Source organism: Neopelma chrysocephalum, unplaced genomic scaffold (genome assembly GCF_003984885.1).
Source record: "Neopelma chrysocephalum unplaced genomic scaffold, ASM398488v2 Primary Assembly neopelma1_138, whole genome shotgun sequence".
Classification (NCBI taxonomy): domain Eukaryota; kingdom Metazoa; phylum Chordata; class Aves; order Passeriformes; family Pipridae; genus Neopelma; species Neopelma chrysocephalum.
This window is the reverse complement of record NW_020897800.1, coordinates 2,560,024-2,580,719: the sequence shown is the minus strand read 5'-3', so window position 1 is coordinate 2,580,719 and position 20,696 is coordinate 2,560,024. Positions and strand designations below refer to the sequence as shown.

At 44.4% G+C, this 20,696-nt stretch overlaps 1 protein-coding gene across 2 annotated transcripts in view; it reads right to left on the bottom strand.

The window, feature by feature from the left end:
* The window catches only part of ARHGEF12 (Rho guanine nucleotide exchange factor 12), a 73,775-nt gene extending 54,368 nt beyond the window's left edge, over positions 1 to 19,407 (bottom strand). For both annotated transcript variants that reach the window (XM_027699438.1, XM_027699439.1), the window contains exon 1: positions 19,160 to 19,407. In XM_027699438.1, the coding sequence (XP_027555239.1) occupies positions 19,160 to 19,191 (32 nt within the window). In that variant the 5' untranslated portion in view covers positions 19,192 to 19,407. The remainder of the gene's footprint in view (positions 1 to 19,159) is intronic.
* Between the last annotated feature and the right edge of the window lie 1,289 nt (positions 19,408 to 20,696).

The window sequence follows — 20,696 nt, the reverse complement described above, 5'->3', positions numbered from 1 at the left end:
TTAACAAGCAGCCAAAGTGCCACATACTGAGAGAGGAGAGGGGAAATCAAAGATCTCTTATTTTACCCTTTGCCATAAAACCAGGCAACTTCACCCAAAATGATCAGAGCAAGAAGCAAGAGAGAAGCTTCCATTCCTCAATCTTCTCCATCAACAAGCAGCCAAAGTGCCACGTACAGGGAGAGGAGAGGGAAACCAAAGATCTCTTATTTTTACCCTTTGCCATAAAACCAGCCAACTTCACCCAAAATTATCAGCAAGATAGAAGCTTCCATTCCTCAATCTTCCTCGGTTTCACACCCTTCCCTCGGTTTGGACTTGAAAGGAATGTATTGTGTTGCTTCCCCCCAGAAAGCTGTAGGTAAAATATAAATAAATAGTTGATTCTGTACCTTTTTAAGTTTATTATTTCCATAAGCAAAAAAAAAAAAGTTGGAGGCAACAGTTAAATAGATTTTTCATGTGCTTAAATCATTTTTTTTGGTGATTTGAATTACCATTCCTATTAAATTCCACTTCTTCTTCCCCCAATCACAGGGCCTATTATGAAGATGAAACTGCAGCAAACCTCTTAATGTATTAATAGGAGTTATCTTCTCTTGCATTTCCTCAGTTCTCATGAGCAAATTTTTTAGGCTACAACTCACCACAAGTTCTGTGCTGCCCAGTCCAAGGCATGCTGGTCCCAAATATCATCTCCAAGCCACAACTGCACCAAGGCTACAATTACACAGGAGAAAAAGCCAAAGGAAGCCAAAGAAATCAACTCCTACCCCTCCATCTCCCTGCTCCATGCAGTAATTTCCTAGCCAGAGCTTGTATTTTCCATGCTTCCCTCTTTTCCAGTGGCAGGCATTATCATTTTCTAAATAGCTGAGAGCTGGATCTCATTGGTTCCTATTTTGAAACCTTTGCCCAAGCTCCTCATTTTCTAGGAATTTCACGAATCAGAAAATGTCAGCTCTTCAAAAAAGAAAATGGGAACTGGGGGAAAGCAAAAAAACAACAAAACAAAACAAAACAAAAAGCCAGGCCATGGCTCAGATCCTCCCAGGAGCACCCCTTCCTGGCCTGGAGGACACCACAAAAAATGGGGAAAAAAAATCAACAATATTAGGGTTTTTTAAGCCAACACAAAATCAGGGAGTGAAGGAAGCCAGGGAAAAGTCACTGCAAATCCCAGAGCTTCATCTCCAGTTTATTCGTGGCTGAGTGAGAATCATGTGCACCAAACAGCCCCTGCTAAGGGTGTCAAAACAGGGATATTTTTAAACCTGGACTGCGTTTTAAAAAATCAAGTCTTTCCGAATTCTCCTCCCTCGTGCTCCTCATCATGTGAAACATGGATGGAACAACGTGACAGGCCAATATACCTGAGCTTACCAAGCTGTATTTTGCTTAAAACATTGTTTTTTCCCCCATTTCCTTCATTGGGAAGAGCAAAGTCACACTCCCCAGTGCCTGCCTCAGTTTACCCTTCAATAAAACCTTCCCTGTTGGAGGGAAATACCACTTTATAATCATAAGAACAAATATGCACATTGTAAAGTACTATATATTTATATCTATAAAATAAATATATAATACTTCAAATATATAAAATATAAATGCAGAATATACAAAAAATAAATACTGAATATTTAATATACTATATATATTTAATGTATATATTAAATATCCTTGCAAAACTCAAATTCATGCAAGCAGAGTGCTTGCTTTTTTAAATTTTCCTGCAAAAGAGTTAATTTGCAATCATTCAGATCAATGAGGAGGGACTAGGAATACAACAGGAATATGCTTCAATATGATTTATGCTTTTAACTCAGAGGAAGCATTTTCAATTCCCTTAAACATAAAAACTCCCTTAGTGGCATCAACACTTAGGAAAATAAGTGCATTTGTACCATAAAACAAGCTTAAAAGCTTCAGAAATGGAGATTGCAGCTTCTCTTCATTATAAAAAAAAACCCAACCAAACAGACTTTGAAGAATCCAAATAAAAGTTCAGTCTACCAGGAAAAGCACTTAGTATAAAAAAGGATTTGAGCACATGAAAGGTTTATTTAACTGTTGTCTCCATTTTTTTTTTGCTTATGGAAATAAGAAATTTATAAATAAACTCAAAATTAATTTTTATTTCTATTTTATCTACAGCTTTTCTGGGGGAAAGCAACACAATACATTCCTTTCAAGTACAAACCAATGCAGCTGCCAGGAAACAGGGTAAAAACAAGGAAGATTCAGGAATGGAAGCTTCTATCTTGCTTCCTACTCTGATTTCCCAGATTTCCTTCCCTCAGCCACAGGAAATACGTAGAAAACCATTTGGAAGGAGGGGAAAAAAAATAAATCTTTGACCATAAAAAGGAAGAAAATCTGATGCAAGCAGGCTTTGAGGAGAAATTAAAGATAGTCAAGATATGGCCAGGACTGTAATGGAGCACCATCATTTTAAACCCACAGGGATTTCTGGGCTATAGCAGGAAGGAGGATAAGAAAAGGAAATATGGAAAAGAGATACCACATCATTAAAAAATAGATGGTATTAAGAATAAGTAGTGAACTTCTAATTTAGCCAGATGCCTTTGCCCACTTAGAATAAAACAAAGGACAATTAAGTTAAATGTTTTTAAAATATCACAAGCCTGTTTGGAAGGTGAAACCTGGAATAGAGTTTTTAAATCTCTCTGCTCCATCATTCTTTGCAAGTAACACCAGTTTTGGTCCCCACTCCCTCCCTAATATTCTCTGTTAATTAATTAATTCTTCACTTCTTGCCCATATATAAACCCCACGCCCTACAAGCACCGTCAGCCAAGCTCCTCTGTGTGCTCAGTCCCTGGTCAGGCTGGGATAGGGTAAATATTTATGCAGAATTCACAGACCTTTACCCCAATAAGGAGCCAGGCCTGGGAAAAGAGCAGCTTCCCAGAGCTCCACGGAGCGGAAGCAAAGCGGTCCCAAAGGAGCAGAGTCCACACCCCTGTGAAAAGAATCCAGAGAGCAGCAAAAGCAGCTCAGCATCCAACTGCTGCCACTGCTGGGGGAGTTCTGCTGGAAAACCTAAAGACTCAACACCCCAAACCCTAAGGATTCTGTTTGGGGGGGGTTGGCACATCCCTGGAAGCACCCAGGCTTGGAGCAACCTGGGACAGTGGAAGGTGTCCCTGCCCAGGGATAAAGCTGAGCTTTAAGGTCCCTCCCAACCCCAAACCATTGTGGGATTCTGTGATATGATATTTGCAGCTCAGCTGAAGAGGCCCAACCTCGCTCACAGTTTTTGGGAAGTTCAAAAAGGCACAGGTGAATAAATCTGGGAAGTTTAAATAGGTGAATAAATCTATTCCGTATAAAGATTTCAGCACAGATCCCATCAGGACATGGGATAGATGGACACATGCATTTTTAACCAGTGAATCCCTGACATTAGAACCCATCACAACACAGAAAAAGTTTGCCAATGCACCTTCTCAGCCCCCAAAAACCATCTCTGGCAGGCAGAAAGGCCCAAATGCTTCACAGAGCCCTGTTAGGAGCACTGACTCCCAGTCTCTCCCATGTCTGATGAGCTCAGGATGTTCACTTCTCCTATTTTATATCAAGGAACAAAATCCATCCCACACATCTTAAATAAACAGGAACTAGCAAAGGACTGCTATGGGGGTTTTTTTGGAGAGAGAGAATGTGTAAATATAAAAGTACAGACAAGAAGATATGTGAGAAATCTGACGTATTTCAGCAAGATACTGCAAGAACACAGAGTCCACTCCACGACCTGCAGCTTTTAGGCACATCTGAGAAACATCTGAGCATTTTCAGCTCCAAAAATCATGGGCCATTATGTCAGAACATCCCTACAAAGGAGTCAGAAAGAGGTGAGAGGCACTGAACTGCTCTTAAGTCACGTATGGGGAACGTCATATTTTCTTCATAAGAAAAGGATCCATGTGCTCTTTCAAAAACTTTTATTCATCTGAATATCAACTTGCAAGCTCCAAAGGACTAAAAAACTCTTGTCTTTGGCCACCTCTGGGCATGTTTTAAGGAAAGCAGGAGACAACCTGATGACCAAGTGAGTTAATATTTCATTGGAGAGTCCCAAGTGTGTTGTGTTACATAAGAGGCAGTGGGAGTTAAAGATATAGAAGCTTCCTCTTAGGAATAGAGGAGACAATTTAAGGACAGCTTACAGCAGGTAAAGCAATAATATTACAAACCCACTGCTTCACATATTAAAAACATATAAAAAACATATAAAAACCCTTCATGGCTTCAGCTCCCTCAGTTACTGGAGCTTAGTTTGAGAAAGAGAAAACTGAGGGGCAGAAACAGGAAATGATTTTTTGCAGTAGAAGTAGATCAGCAATTGCTGAAGTGCAAATACTACCCAGATCAGCCACCCTATCTTAAATCAGTCCCCTAATTCCTTTTTTAAAAGATTAGTGACACAAGTCTGTGTGGTACCTTGGTACAGAAACCAAGTCACAGATATTTGGAATATACAACTTATTGGGAAGGCAAGCTGAGTGCTGGCAGTGCACATGCAAACTTTCTGTTTTCAGAGCATTTTGATACAGAAGAGATAAGAAAATGCTTTTAGGATGCAAGATACCAGATGAGAACCCCCTAAGAAACATCTCTAACTTTGCAAGTCCATTAGTGGATGTGGTTACAGCAGTCAAGGGGCAGCACCTGTAGGATGCCAGGCAAAATTCAACTTAAAAACTGGCACAGAAGGAAAAAAAAAAGAATAAATTAACTGCAGGACAAGCCCCAGGGAAGTACTACCCACAAAGGGAAAAACAAGGATGATTTAGAAATGGGAGAAAATGATGAAATGAGTCGGGTGGGAAAATCAACTCGACTGCTGGAGATACAACTCAATTTATTATGCACGGAGTGATTCACCACCCAAATCCTCTGCTCTGCTCTGAACAAAACCCACCTTCCAGGCTCCAGCCAGCTGACCAAAAAGCAGAGATCAGCACAAGTTAGGATTAGACTGGCAACCTACTTTAGAGTCAATCATTACAAGGCTGCAGCACAGCTGTCTGCTGTTAATGCACGGCTGCCTTAACCCCCAGCCAAAGGCTTTCAAAGTCATCTTCAGAACAAGAGAACACTCAACTCATTAAAACTTTAGGCACAATTGTTAACTCTGTGCATTTATTACTAGTAGATAATACTGAAATAACCTGCTGACCAAAGAAAATTAAAGAAAATTATCATTTTCAACGTGCAACCGGACAATTTTTTATTACAGGCAGTAACTAAAATAAGAAAGTTCTGGCCCAAATATGAAAACTGATTAAAAGACAGCTGCAAAGTCTGTTAAATCTGCCGTCAAAAAGTCATCTGTAAAAGCAAAAAGTGAAAGATCTTTTATGAAAGGGGACCCTCATCCTTCCAGTTTCATTGTCTGGGCTGACTCCTGGCATAGGAAAAGGGGTTCTATGGAGCTGCATCTAAAAGGTCACACAGCTTCCTTCCTTGATCTTTTACCATGAACAATTTTAGAAGGCATTAAACATTTCAGAACAGTCTAGCTAAACAAATTTTTGCTTATCCTGTCATTGAATTAAGTTCGACCAATTCCAGTAAGTCTGCTGAAAAAAAAAAGAAAAAAAAGAGCCCCCCCAAAATGGCTCCAAAATACAGTATTTACGCCAGTCACTAAACTCAAACTTCAGTCAATGCCAAAACAGCATAAACTAGACAGAGGAGTAATTATTCTATAGCTGACAGTTTGAAAAGAGAGAAATGAGAGCAGTGATTCTCATTTTCTAAGACAAAATAGACTTAATTCCCAGCAAACTGAACATAGTTGTTAAAAGTGTGTCATAATTCCAAGAGATAAAAGCCCAAGACCAATACCATGGGTTTAGCACTCAGTACCTTCTTATGGTTCACTCCAGAGCTGGGAATTATCAGCAATAAATACTTTCAGGCCTGTAAAACTCTATGAACTGCTCTCTATACATGGAGGACCAGGTAGGGAGTGGGGGAGCTTGAACTTATTTTTTCTGAAGGATCTTGCAGGTCCTTCTCAGTTCACCATCAACTTCACCCCACCCCAGCTTTACAAACATATACATATAAAAAAAATATGTACAATAAAGAGAAAACAAACAATTAAAGGACAAGAACAGCATCAAAATGTTGACCCCCATAGGCAAGTCAGCCCTGGCTTTATCATCCCTCTGTCCCACGGCTGCAGCCTCACTCTGCCAAACCCTAAAAGCAGGGAGGAAAAACCCAAACCACAGTGCAAGCTATTGCTACCTGTACTCACAGCCCCAGCCTCTGAAAATGCAAAAATCCATGTCTTTTGGGGCACTAAAACACACTTTAATTCTCCCCCTGCTTCAGTGCAACGAGGAACACACCAGCAGAGTTCACAGACGTTGTCCATGAGCCAAATACCAGTTTATCTCCCCCAGAATTAACTTTATTTTGCAGTCTGTCCTATTGATGATTTCTCCTCTGCCCTGCAGTCAATGCACAATCAACAGCCTTTTCCAGGGCTCTCCATCTCCCCCTCCCCACCAACCCTCCTGCCCAAAGTCCAGCGCGGGGTCAGGAGATGGGCAGGGAGAGAAAGGAGCCCTCGAACCTCGCCAGGAAGTTTTATTGTTTGAACTCCAGCACTGCATCTGCCTCTTTACTCTGAAATCCCAGAGCAGGAACGTTCACACAGGAGTGATCAGGAGGGTGCATTTCCTCCAGGAGCTGCCCAGTGCCTCGGTTCATGGGGAGTTTTTAATATTTGCAGCCTCACCAAACCCTTCCTGCTCCGGCCTCTGCAGGGGCAGCAGGGCTAAAAGCAGGCAAATCTTCCCAGGATACCTGCAGCTGCCTTCCAGATCACCAAATATAAACCACCAAGTGTTAGCAACTTCATTTAGCACGCAGCTTGCCTACAGAAACTTCATATATATATATATATATATATATATATAAAATAATGTACTGGCTCTTATCAGCTCCATCTGAGTCATCCAGGCTGGAAGAAAACACGACTCCCCCACTGCTGCACTGCCAAGCTCCAACCTGGGCAGGGAGGGGAAAATCCAGCTCTCCCTCCCCAGTTTTCCCTGGGCTGTAGGGACTGAACATGCTCATCACCCACCAGCAGTTGTCCACGCTCAAACACCTCCCAGCATTAATAAAATGTTGTGTTACCAACACAACCAACAGCTGAGCATAAGGAGCTGAGATGATTCATGTTACCACACATGCAAGAAACTTGAAAATATAAACACTGAGAGATAGGAAATATTAATACACAAATATATATTAATATATAATATATTATATTTTATTATATATTTTATTACATATTATATATTTATTAAATTTCATATATTTATATATAATATGTATTTTATAAATGTATATATTATATATTTATTTTTATATAAATATATAATATATAATATGTATTTTACATATATATTTATATATGAGATATAATATATTTTACATATTTATATATATTATATATTTATATGTAAAATATATAATATATATTTTCTATATTGATATATTTATATATATTTATAAATAAACATAGTTATATATGTTCTATAATGTAAAATATAAATTATATCATTTCAAATACAAATTATGTATAATATATAATATATAAAGACATAAATAAATTATATATTAATTATAACCCTAATTATAAGTTATCTATAAATATATATAAATATATAAATTATAAATATATCTAAATATCAATATAAAGTATATACAAGTTATGTAATGTCTTTAAAAATAAAGTATATAAAGCACTACACTACAATTATTTATACATAAATATATAATATATATACAAAAAATAATAGATATAAAATTATAGATTAAACTAATATATAAAAAAATTACATATAAAAATATATATAAAAATTTGCTGGTCACCAGCAAAACATCAGTATTGAGTGTATTAAAGCAGCGGAAAATGCAGAGGTTTTAAATTCACGAGGACAATTTCTCCCAAGGTATTTTCTGCAGCATGGAAACCACCAGAAGTGCTTTAATCTAAAGCAAACATCTCCACGTGATGGGAGAGAGGGAGAGGAAGGGAGCCCGGGCTGCTTTCAGCCTTACAAGACAAAATCCATTTGCTCCCAGGCATTTCTTCCTGCCCCTTATCCCGGGATGGAACTGGAGCCACAGAGGATGGATCCTCAGTGCCAGGAACGCTGCCCCCATCAGCACAGCTGCGAGGATTCCTTCAAATCCCACAGGAATCCCACAGCTTTCCATCTTTGGGTCCCAGATATCCGAGCAGGGCTTCCCATTGCCACTGCATTTCAAATTTACTGCCCCGAACGCAGCTCGGAGGAGGAGATGAGGAGATTCCACGTGGGGATTTAAACAAACTGGGCCCTTGAACAGCACAGTCCTTGTCTGAAGCATCCAGAGTCCCTCTGTGCCCGTCCTCCAACCAATTACAAACTATCTTTTGGATTTATCAAAAAGAAAAAGCAAACCAACAACCCTCCACTTCACTATTTGCCTGTTCTTGGTGATTTTTTTTCTCCCCCCTCTTTACCTTAGCTGTTGAAATGCTCCTTTGGGGCTAAACTTTTTGATCTGAACGACATTTCATTAAAAACAAGAAAAATAAAAGAAAGAAAAACCCTAATCCCCATATACTCTATACCAACACTGGTTTTGAGGAAATATATTCCCTCTTCCCAGGGATTGTGCCTGGATTGCCGGGGCCAGAACACATCCAGGTGCCTCAATAAAAACAGAGAAAACAACTTATTTTGCCGGTATAAGTTTCTGAAGACCTTTGCTGATCAAACCCCATTAGTATTCCAAGAATCAATTTATGGATTCTGAAGACCTTTGCTGATCAAATCCCATCAGTATTCCAAGAATCAATTGATGGATGAGAAGGAGCCATTTTCTACATATATATGAAAAAGCAGCAGATGGAGCAGAATTTTCAGTTGCTGTGATGCTCCTGTTACTGCAGCAATAAGGAGGCTCAGCGAAGCTGCCTCCCAGAAGCTGCAGAGCCATGATGATTAAATATATATATATTAATTAGAAAAAAAAAAAAGGGGGAAAAAAAAAGGGGAGGAGGAGGGAGGGACAGATTCTCTCCACCTGGCTGAATTCCAGTGAAAGGATTTAGATTTTTGCAGGCTGCCCGAAAGAAAAAAAAGTTGCAAAGCTGTTTCCTCTCTCCCTCCCAGCTCAGTTTAATTATCTGCTTCTCTTTGACTCGTGACCAGGGAAGAACCTCCTCCAAACTGGTGCCAAGTGTCCAAACAAGCTGTAACCAGCACAAGGACTGTCCCCACCGCCAGTAGCACCACTGACCTTTCAGCTGGGCAAGCACGTCCCCACTGCCAGGAAAGAAGGGTTTGCCTGCCCTAAACCAGGGATTGAGCCTGGATTACCAGGGCCAGATGCCTCAGCTCCGGAGGGGAGCCCAAGGCACGGGTGAGCAGGTGCAGACACCAAAAAAATCATGGTTAATGTCTCACTGGTGAGTGAAAAACCTGCTCGTAAGTCTGCTAAAAGGAAAAGGGGGAGGAGGTCAAGGTTTGCTATGCAACACGTACAGCTGAGGCTGCACTGGGTACCATCCAAGGTAAACACCACTCCAGCATTTACAGCCATCACCAGCATTCCTCCAGCTTTCCACGCTGGAAGAAACCTGTGTTTGCCCTTTTTGTTTTTTTTTTTTCCCTTTTTCCCCCTCTGAGCGTTTTCTTCCCAGAACAATTTCCACGAGGTGAGCGAGGTGAACATTTTACGTCACTTCGCGGACCTGAGAGACACCTGAGTGTAAAACTTGGGCCTTCCAGGGCCCCAATAAAAACAGAGAAACCAACTTATTTTGGCGTTTCCTGAAGACCTTTGCTGATCTCAAAGGGCTGCTGAGCTTGAAACACCATATTACCAACTATTATCACCCACCACTGAAGCAACAAACCTGGGGACAGCACTTTTAGATCATGCAGCCACTTCAGAGCTATTCCAAGATATTTGCTTTTCCTACTGACGGTTCTGTTAAAACTCCCCAGGGAAGGGAAGCCTCGCTGAGGCACCTACACACACCTCGACACATCCCTCCAACAAAGGAAATCCCACAACAATTGGGAAGGGCTCTCTCTGCAGGATCCCCACAGCACCTTCCAGCAGCCAAAACGATTGAGCTGGTTGGGTTTGCTCAGATCAGATCTGTGCCCACAGGAACCACTTCCGCTGCCAAAACCGCAGGGACTGCACGGGGTAAAAACCACAGCCTGTCATTTTGGTGCCTCTCAACAGGCAGCACCAACCAACTGCCAGCTGGAGAGCTGCACTTCAGCACCAGCAGATCTCCAAGAGAGGGGTTTTTATCCTGGGCACGCAAGAATTCCACCCGTCCTTACATTTAGAGAGTCCACGCTTATATGAATTTATATGAATTTATATAAATTCATTTCCCTCTGTTGCAGTTCCCCCTGGATATTTGTCACAGGCAGGGTAGGTGGCAGTAAATCAGTGGGGAAAATTCCTCTTTTAAAACCAGATATGACCTGAGAACAGCAGCTCATTTTTGGCTGAGGTCGCTGCCTAACTTGGGACATCACTGAATTATAATTTTTCAGAAGGCAGAAAAAAAATATCCCATCGACACAGATCAGAAAACCACGTTATTTGCTCACTTGCAAACACTGACTCGGAAAAGAATTGAACAGAAGAACAGGAATTATCACCATCATGGCTCAAATACTGTCCCAGGGGACTTGCTGTCACTCCAGGCAGCCTCCTCAAGAATTAGACAGGCACTCCCAGACACCAAACACGCCTCTTCAGTCCTCCACAGCAAATTTAGCTGCAGCCCTGGCTCGTCAGGGTTTTTTTGCCTCACCCCAGCAGGTCCTGGCCCTTCAGGGCTGGCATGTCCTCAGAACACGGGGCAGACAGGAAGCCTCTGTCCTATCTGGGAGTTGCCACCAGCTCCCCCATTTCTCCCCCTCTCACTCATTTCCTATTGATTTCTCCTGTCTTAACACTGCAGCTTTTTCCTATTTCCTTTGTCTCGCTCGTTAGAGCTTCCCTCCTTTAATCCTCCTCTTTCCCCCCCGTTTTCCAGCCCTTTTCTGGCAGCTTTGATCTCAGCCCCTGCTCATCAGAGTCCTCTTTTGCATCTGGGCACACCAGAAAGGCAGAGGTGCCACAGAGTACTGAGAGGAGACGCCTCGTCTGATGTGCTGCCAGCGAGCTGCACCAACAGCCACTATCATAACAGGGGAAAAAAGACTTTCAAGCAGCCATCAGATGCTTTGGGTTGAGCCTGCAGGTTGGAGCTTGTATGTTTATGGGAGTGGTGGACTCCGAATCCTGTGCCTGTCTCACATCAGTCTGGGGCTTTATTAAACACATGGGTCTTTTCCTCCACGCTGGGAAGTGCTTGCTCAGGTCAATTCAGGTCCAACCTAAGCTTTGCAACCCCCTTCCAGTCCTGCAGCTCACTCAGGACTCCATAAAAGAGTATCTAACTCTTCCTAATTCCACTTGGGAAGTCACCCCAGCTCTTGGTAAAGCAGCTGCCTGTGATGCCACAAACCAGGATCCACAGCCTGCAAATAAATTCCAAACCAGCTTCTCACATAAACAAGAACAGTTGTGCTGCTACTCACATACTCAATAAGGAACAGCACTTGGAAAAAATTAAGATTTCCACCAATATCCCTGAGGATTTCCAATGCCACGATCCCTCTTGGGTTTCAAGTAGCAACACTGCAAATTTATACCACCAAAAGAGGCCCTTCTGATTCATTCACACAGTCCAGTCCATCTTTTAACAAAACCCTGTTCCCTGACCATAAAAGGTTGAGTTTTTTCAGATGAACCGAGCCCAGATTACAACAAAATTATTTCAAGCACAGAAACCTGTGCTGTGATCGATGATCTTTTCCACCTCGGGAAGGACGCGCTCATTTGCTTTCCCGGTGCCGGAGCAATTCCGTGAAGCACCTTCAGCACCGCACATCACAGCCCGGACCTTTCAGTGTTGTCAAAACAAGGCTTAAAATAGCCACGCCATCACATTTAAGCGTTTGCCAAGCGATGTAAACAGCGATGTTTCTTATTTACCATCACACCGGGGCTAAACGGGTGCGACTCTGGGTTCCTGCCCCAGAAGTCGAACAGACACAACACTGAAAACCCCCCCAAGGAAAGGATGCACAGCGATAACAAAAGCACAAACCCCCCCGTTCAGGAGACGATCTGTGAATGTCGCCGTCTGAACGTTGTTTGTTTTGCATTGGCTATTTATACTTATGCTTACATCTGAAACATAAGGACGCTGCTTTTTCCTGTCGTTTTGAATATATTTGTTTTCACGTGTTTGCTTTTAAAAGAAAAATGAGCAAACCTTGTTTCTTCCTGTCTTTTTTCTATGCGGGCTGGTCCTATTTTTTTTAATGTATCCTGCCTTGCATTTTATCCCTTGTACATTCTTAATGCACACTGCACATTTTACATCCCTTTTGATTTTACTGGTTTGCCACTGCTTCTCCTGCCCTTATTTTAAGCCTTCTCTTCTCATGATGAAACATTATCTACATCCAGGCTCCTGACCCTCAGTTTAATCAAGCTGAGACATGAACTAACACTTTTATTCTTTAAAACCTAATAATTATGCAGAGCAGGGCCACAGAGCAGAGCATCACCTACCTGAAAATATGCATTTAAGTCTATTTTCTCTCTGTGCTATTGACATCTCCTACACAGGAAAATCTAGTTATCTCAAGGCAGATAAAATATCAGGCCTAGAGTGAAAGAAGGGAGAGTGCTCAGGAAGGGGAATATTTGCAGAGCCTCAGGAATGCTACAAGAAGCACTTTTATTAGCAACTCTGACCACCCAAACTCGAGGATAATGCAAATGGGATTCATTAGTAAGTCTCCTACTGCTGATTTTCAGAGGGAAACAAGAGGTATTCAATGAGAAACCTGGAGGGTAAAGCCTTGAAGCAAGAGCCTGAGCTTATCTTTGAAGCAGCAGAGCCAACATACCTCCCTGGTGACCCAGAAGGACCAGCTCGAGGTTAAGTGGAGAATTCAGTCTCCAGACCAAAGCAAACACTGCTCCTCTCTGAGACACTCTGCATAACTCTGAGCTGCAGCCCTGGGCTGGCTCAGGGGGGGGGCTGATGGTTGTAACCATGAGAGGCCAAGGATGCCACCCAAAACACTGAGGGAAAACAAGAGTTAATGCTAAAAATCCTGTTGATGATACTCCAAAGCTTCTTGGGAAAGCAGGGAAACAGGAGGCACTGAAGCTACTCAAATTCACACAAATGCTTAAAGACATAAATTCCCTGGGAGGAAATAATCAAATAATCCTGGTGTACTGTCATGAAATACATAAAATTACTGGCACAGGTGTTAGCACCACCTTCCCCAAATTCATGAATGCTCTGTACTACCTTAGGATGAACTGCTAAATAATCTTTGATGCCTAAATCACTACTTCTACAACGTGCTGCAGAACAGCTGTGAGGGTGAACAGAAGTCTCTTTGATTCCCAGCAGGACTGTGGTCACTGCTGCCACCCTCAAGGACCACGAAACTCTCGTCCCACACAGGTCACAGGAGTCAAAGATCACCAACAAACACCCACAAAGCTCACCAGTGACCTCAGCAACTCCTGCTCCCAGGGCAAGACGCACTTTTCTTCCCAAGAATCTCCAACTAGGACAGAACAGAGACCTCAAAACACTCCAATGTGCAAACAGTTGTCCACAGGAAGAAAGGGGAGGGACAGGACACAGAGCAGGACAACCCAAACATGACAGTGATGAGTTGTGTCAACACCCCACCAGCACTCAAACACTCCATGGGCAGCCAGAGTCAGGAGAACTGACTGGATCAGGCTGGAAAGGGTTTCCATATTCCATGTTTCCTAAGCCCTGTGGATACCCCTGTGACAGGAATGGTGTCTGAAGAGCTCACACATCACCAGGTTGCTTCTCCAGACTCTTCATGCAACCCCTCACACCCCCCAGGCTTTCCACAACTACCTCTGCTGAGTAATTTTTTGCTGCTGAATGTCCCCAATTTCTGTAGATGTGGACGAGAATTTTGAAAGTCTAAAACTGAAGGAGCCAACATCCCAGTCCCATTCCCAACCCATCCATTTGAAACGTTCAGAACTGCCATAACAGGAGTTATGTGCACAGGGGAGAATTATACAATTGGGCTAAGAGATGAAATATCATTCCTGCCTCCACCCAAATAATCACAACGCCCACAGCTCTACTCAAAACTAGAAAATCAAGCTCACCTCAACTCCTGTCTCCAGTAAAAACCCTAATAAACTATGCAGCATGAACTGGGAGCATTTGCTTCCTGGCCAGCAGTGAACATCCCAGACAGTCCTCTCTTGTGACAGCCACGACAAAACCAAAAGAGAAAATGGATTTATGCACAGACTATGTCAACTGCTCATTTCCAAACTGAGTGAAGGCACAATGATGGAAAGCACAAGATGATTTGCCTTAAAGACTATTATGCTTTTTAGTCCTTAGATGTTGTGCTGCAGCTCATTTCCCATAAATATGGGGTCTCACAAACTCTACTGATTAAATAAATGCATGATAATAGCATCTAACTACTCAGTAACAATAAGGTGTCACTTTCTGTGAAGTTCTTACTCGGCTGGAAAAAAAAGAAAACCCTTTTTTCCCCCACCAGACAGTTAAAGAATTCCCAGTTACTACAAGGACTTCCAAAGACAGGGAAAGTGCATCTGAGCAGATAAGAAACAATTAGGGTCTATTTTAGTACCAAGTCAGGAGCAAATCACCAATTAAAACTTCTCAAGGGTAATTATGTGTAAATTCTACCTCTGCTGTTTTCCAATCATAGCAACAGAAACTACAGCAGGGTTATAAATAAAACTCATTTGCAAGCGAGTGCAAAGGAAGAGTCACCGGTTCCTCGGCGAGGTCCTGCGAAAGCAAGAGCCTCCTTCTTTCTTTTATTGGGCTTTTAATAAACAGAAAGAAAACCATAAAGTGAGTGCCATTGCTCAACTCTGAAGTGAGTTTGGAACGGTTACAGGAAGAAAAATACAGTGAGCTACGAGAGCAGGGAAAAAAAAAAAAAAAGAGAATTAATGGCATACAAATGTTTCTTCGGTGTCATAACAGGATACAGCCCAGCTCGGGGCAGCCCTCGGTGGCCAAGCAGAGCCTGCAAATGGCCGGGTTTCATCCCGGCCCCGGCGTGGCCTTGGGAAGAATAAAGGCCTTATCTGGCCCGGCCATGTGTCCCCGGCCACAAACGGCACAGCAGCAACGCCCAGAGCTGGCTGGGTCCAGGAAAACTCCAGAGGGAGGGAATGCGGGCACACTCACTGACTGGAGACTCCTCCAGCAAACCCTGCCCGCTCCCAAACCCTCAGTGACACCCCTGAAACCATCCAGCGACAAAAACCCAACCCAGCACCAGCAACCGGGCAAAAATTTGCATTTTTTAGGCTAAAAAAATATGGCAAACCTCACTTAAATCCAGGCAGGAATGAAGAGCAGATCTGCCCAAATTCATGGGATGAGAAATGGTCCCCTCCATGCACCAGGTTCCTTCCACTATCAAGTCAGTCTTGGTGAGCAGCTCAGAGATGTTCTACCTCAAAGGCTTACTAGGCTAAGCAAGATAAATGCCACCTCAGGAGGCCTCTAAATAAACACAGCATGGCTAAGAGAGGATTAAGTGAAGGGGGTGTATATGTTTACAAACATAAAGGAGCAGAGCAATAAGGCTGGAGATGGGTTTGATATGGTCCACTGGGCGTTTTCTATGAAAAAAAAAGCAGCAGCTGACAAAGTAAAAGAACATCCTGAGATAAAGAAGGGGAAGTTTAAGTCACTGTTAAAAGTTCTGACTCTCTCAAACCACCAGAAGCCACACAAGGCACCCCAGCAACCCTGGACACTGTTTTGCAGATGTGTTTCTACTCTATTACAAGCTAATATTTATTTTACCCTTTAGGTGTTTCTCCAAATGCTGAGGAGCTGATGGGGAACAGTGTGTGTCAGAGGCTTCTTCAGTAACTCTGAACAGCCATTACACTCCCAGGAGTTTTAACATCTGCTCTGCCTTTTTGTTTAATGCCTGGTATTCCCCCACTCTCCCAGGCACTCACTTCCCTCCAGGCTTAAGGGACTTGAAGAAAAAGACACTTGAAGAAAGTGCTGTTGCTTTGGAGGCAGCTGGATACCAGAATCCAGCTCAGGGATGGAGCATAACCATCCTCAAAATTAACTGAGTTAAGGTTTGGTCCACAGAGGGAATTATCATCAGATATGAACTGGCCTGACTGTTTCAGCAGAGTGCCAGACACTAAAATCCATTTAACTTTCCTGGGAAAGGGAACAAAATTAAAAAGAGAAAAAGGGAGGGGATTTAATGAAAACATCATTTATCACACTAGCTACAGAACAGCACCAGAAATGGCCATTCATACACTCCTAATTTATATACTTTAATGCCATACATGACATCATCAACAAAAACATAAAAGACATAAAACTTGTCAAGGATGAGACAAGTGCAACTTGCACAGGGGAAATGTCTGACAGCTGTCAAATCCTAGCACAATTACCACCTTCAGCTGAGGGGATACCACAGGAAATATCTGCTGTCTGTAACATGGATTTAGGCAGCTCTACATGTGTAACATGCAAATATGGAAAGCTAATATGGAGAAAAATGCAGGCCCATGCCACCCTGTTATATTCCTAATGCCATCTGGCACAGATGCCAGCTGGATTTTCCTGTTTTAAGATAGTTCCCAACTGGATCCCACCAAGAAAGGTCACTGATAAATACAGAGAGAATTAAACACGTCATCTGATTTCCACCATGACACTGGAAGCATCGAGGTGATTTCTACTGCACCTGCTTTACGTTCCCAGATTAAGAGACAGATTGAAAGAGGCAACACAGAGGCTTCTTGGGCCTAAGGGGAAAGGAAGCATTTCCCCAGTGCACTGTGGGACAACAGTGAGCAAAAGACACCCCCCCCTCCAGATCCTGCACAATGCAGACAGAGAGGAGGGGCTGAGATGAGAAACCACCACCACCATGCCTGGGGTTCTGCTGAAAGGTTCAGCCAGGGAATAAATCACAGAATCATCACAGAACCCCAGAATGGTTGGGGTTGGGAGGGACCTTAAAGATCATCTCTCTCCACCCCCTGCCATGGGCAGGGACACCTTCCACTAGCCCAGGTTGCTCCAAGCCCTGTCCAACCTGGCCTTGGACACTTCCAGGGATGGGGCAGCCACAGCTTCTCTGGGCAACCTGTGCCAGGGCCTCCCCACCCTCCCAGGGAAGGATTCCTTCCCAATATCCCATCTAACCCTGCCCTCTGAAGCCATTCCCCCTTGTCCTGGCACTCCAGGCCCTTTTAAATAGTCCCTCTCCATCTTTCCTGTAGCTCCTCCAGGTCCTGGAAGGCCACAATTAGGTCACCTCAAAGTTTCTCTTCTCCAGGCTGAACAATCACCACAACTTTTGCACCTCCAGAGCTGGGGTTCCTTCAGGCCAGAGGTGGAGAGCAGTGGCAAGACAAGATCCAGCTTCCCCACATTCCCCCAGCCATCCCACATCCCCACTTCCAGAAAGCTCTGACTGCCAGGGCTGTTCTCACCTGACATTAAAAGCCTTTTAAACCAGACCCTTAATGGAGCACCAAACAGAAACATCCTCCTGACATGACTGAGAGCTAAAGGAAATGAGACATTTTTTTTTTGTCTCCGCTACGTTTTCAATTTGGCTGTTCCAATTCAATAATGGAAAGTATTTTGTTTTACTAACAAGTAAATTAAATTCCCTGTTCTCGTGCTTTTCTTTTCCATGCATCACTCAGCTGCTTCTTGGTATGAAAATCCTGTCGTTCCTTTTGATATCATGCAACTGCCATAAGACATATGGTCTCAAGTATGTAACAAAATCCTCACAAAGCCACTGAAATGCCTTTTTAGTGTCATTGTCTTGTCTGGTACAGAGAAAAACGTCCTGCAACTCAAGAATCATTGATGCACTGCAAAAGAGTAGAAATTTAGGAGTTTTCCTCTGTCACCTGTTCTGTGACAGCTACACAATTAATTACAAAGACTTAATCCTCTATGAACAGTCAGAAACACAGATTATACACAATTCTGAGCTGACCTGTGGAGTCATAAAAAGGCCTAAGTGTGAGAACTGCACTTGGTGCCCATTCCTGGAGTCTATAGGACAAGCTCAGGCAGTCAAAATCATCATTCCTCTGTCCCAGCTCTGGATTCTCTGCTGTGCCAGAGTTGCTTGGTTATGACAGGCCAAAGCAAGGCCTTTGTCACACACATTCACACCTTAACCACCAAAGATACATGATAAGAATATAATAAAATACGTGAAAATTTTTGACATTGTAAGCTGGAAAAAGAAAAGAAAGGATATCTTTTCCTCTCCTCAAATGAAGGCATTCATTCCACTCATCCTGTTTCAAAAGCATATGAAGAGGTTTCCTACTTGAGTTTTTTTGTCACAACAAACCCCACGTTTTTCTCCCAGTTCAAGCAGGAGAACTCCAGGCTGTAATAAAAGGCACAGGGAGCACCTGCAGAGCAGCCCAGAGGCCTGAGCAGGTATCTAAAGCCAGGACAACTTAAACCGAGGGAGACACCAGCAGACATTCCTGCTCCACAACTATCCCTCCTGCCTCACCTGAGGTGACCTCCCAGCAGTGCTTGACCCAACGAGACCCAAGTGCATCCTGCACAAGGTTTCTGAGTTCACACTCGAGCTGAATCCTAAACCCCCGTCGCCTTTCCTGCTTTAACTCCTTGCAGGAATTACTTTGGTGTTCCTCCCATCCTGGGAGCTGAATTACAACCCGTGGTTCCTACAAAGTCAGCCTGGCAGGCTTGAAAGCTGTTGGACTTGAAATACTCCAGTTTCAAAGTGAACCCAGTCGCTTTGACAGTCAGACACCCTGGGCACGGACAGGCTCCCAGAAACTCAGATTTAACCCCGCTCTTCTCATTCTTTCTATCAATGAAGTCAGAACGCGAAGCACACGAGCTCTGGGAACGGTCTCTACTTCAGAAAAGACGAAAACCAGAGAAATTCCATTTCATACTGACCTGTCCGTGATTGTGGACTGTGTGCCACTCATTGGAGCCTTTGGCAAGAGGTCGTTATTATCCAATTTACATTTTACTCATTTACTGCGGGAGTACGAAGGAGGCTTCGCCCCTCGCGGAGGTTCCGGGCTCCAGCCTCGGCTCCGGGAGAAAGTGACACGCACGGGAGGGGCAGACCCGGTGCGAGGGCAGGAGAGGAGGAAAACGAAACAAAAAACCCCAAACAAACAAGAAAAAAACAAACAAACAAACAAAAACAAAAACAAAAAAACTCTTCTTTGCGGTCGCGCGGAATATCCAGATCACGGAGGGGGGAGAAAAAAAAAAAAAAAAAGAAAAAGAAAGAAAGAAAGGAAAAAAACCCAATCTCGGTGTTCCCTTCGCCCCCGAGGGGGAGGAAAAAAGCAGCGGGGAGGCTGCGGCGGGAGCGCTGCGGGGGCTCAGCGCAGGGGGGGCGGGCGGCGCTCCCCGCCCGCGGCCGGGCCCATGTCCCGCTGCCCGCCCGCCCCGACCCCCGCCCGGGGCTCGCCCGCCGCGGGGGCGGCCCGGCCGGCCCCTCTAGGCCCGGGGCTCCATCGGCCGCCGCTCCGCCTCCCGCTCCGGCCCCGCGCACGGCCAAAGCCTCGCCGCGGCCCCCGCTCCCCTCGCCGGCCCCGGGGCTGGTCCCGCTGCTGCTGCTGCGGCTGCGGCGAGGCGGGAGCGGAGCGTCCCGGCGGAGCCTGCGCCGAGCCGGGCCGGGCCGGGCTGGGCTGGGATGGGCTGGGCTGGGCTCGGATCCTGGGCTGGGCTCGGCTCGCCCCTCCCCGGCGCCTCCGGGGGGCTCGTACCTCCGGCCGCCCCGCCCCGGCACCGGATCCCTCCGCCGGCAGCCCTCCTCTTCCTCCTCCTGCTTCTCCTCCTCTTCCTCTTCCACCTCCTCCTTTTTCTCCTCCTCCTTCTTCTTTTCCCTCTCCTCCTCCTTCCCCCTCCTCCTTCTTTTCTTCCTCCTCCCCCTTCTCTTCCCCCCTCCTCTTCCTTCTCCTTCTACTCCTTCTCTCTCTCTTCTCCTTCTCCTTCTTCTGCTTGTTCTCCTCTTTCTTCTCCTACTCTTCTCCTTCTCCTTTTTCGCTTTCTTCTCCTCCTCTCCTCCCTCCTTCTCCCCTTTCTCCTACTCCTTCTTCTTCTTTTTCTCCTTTTCCTCCTCTTCCCCCTCCTTCTCCCCCTTTTCCTTCTCTTCACCCACTTTTCCTTCTCTTCTCCCCCCCTTCCTCCTCCTTCTCTTCCTCCTTCTTCTCCTTTCCCCCCTTCTCCTGCTCCTTCTCCTCTTCCTCCTTTTTCTCCTTTTCCCCTTCCTTCTCTTCCTTTCCTCCTCTTCCCCTTATTTTCCTCCTCTCTCCCCCTTCCTCCTCCTCTTCTTCCTCCTCCCTCCCTGCCCTTCCCCCGGTCCTTTGGTTTTCCCCTTCGGGAAGCCTTTCCCAGACCAGCGCGATGTTTCCTTCTCTCCCGTCTCCATTCAAGTCACAGTCCCTCCTCCCTCATCCCGTATCCCTGCCGGAGA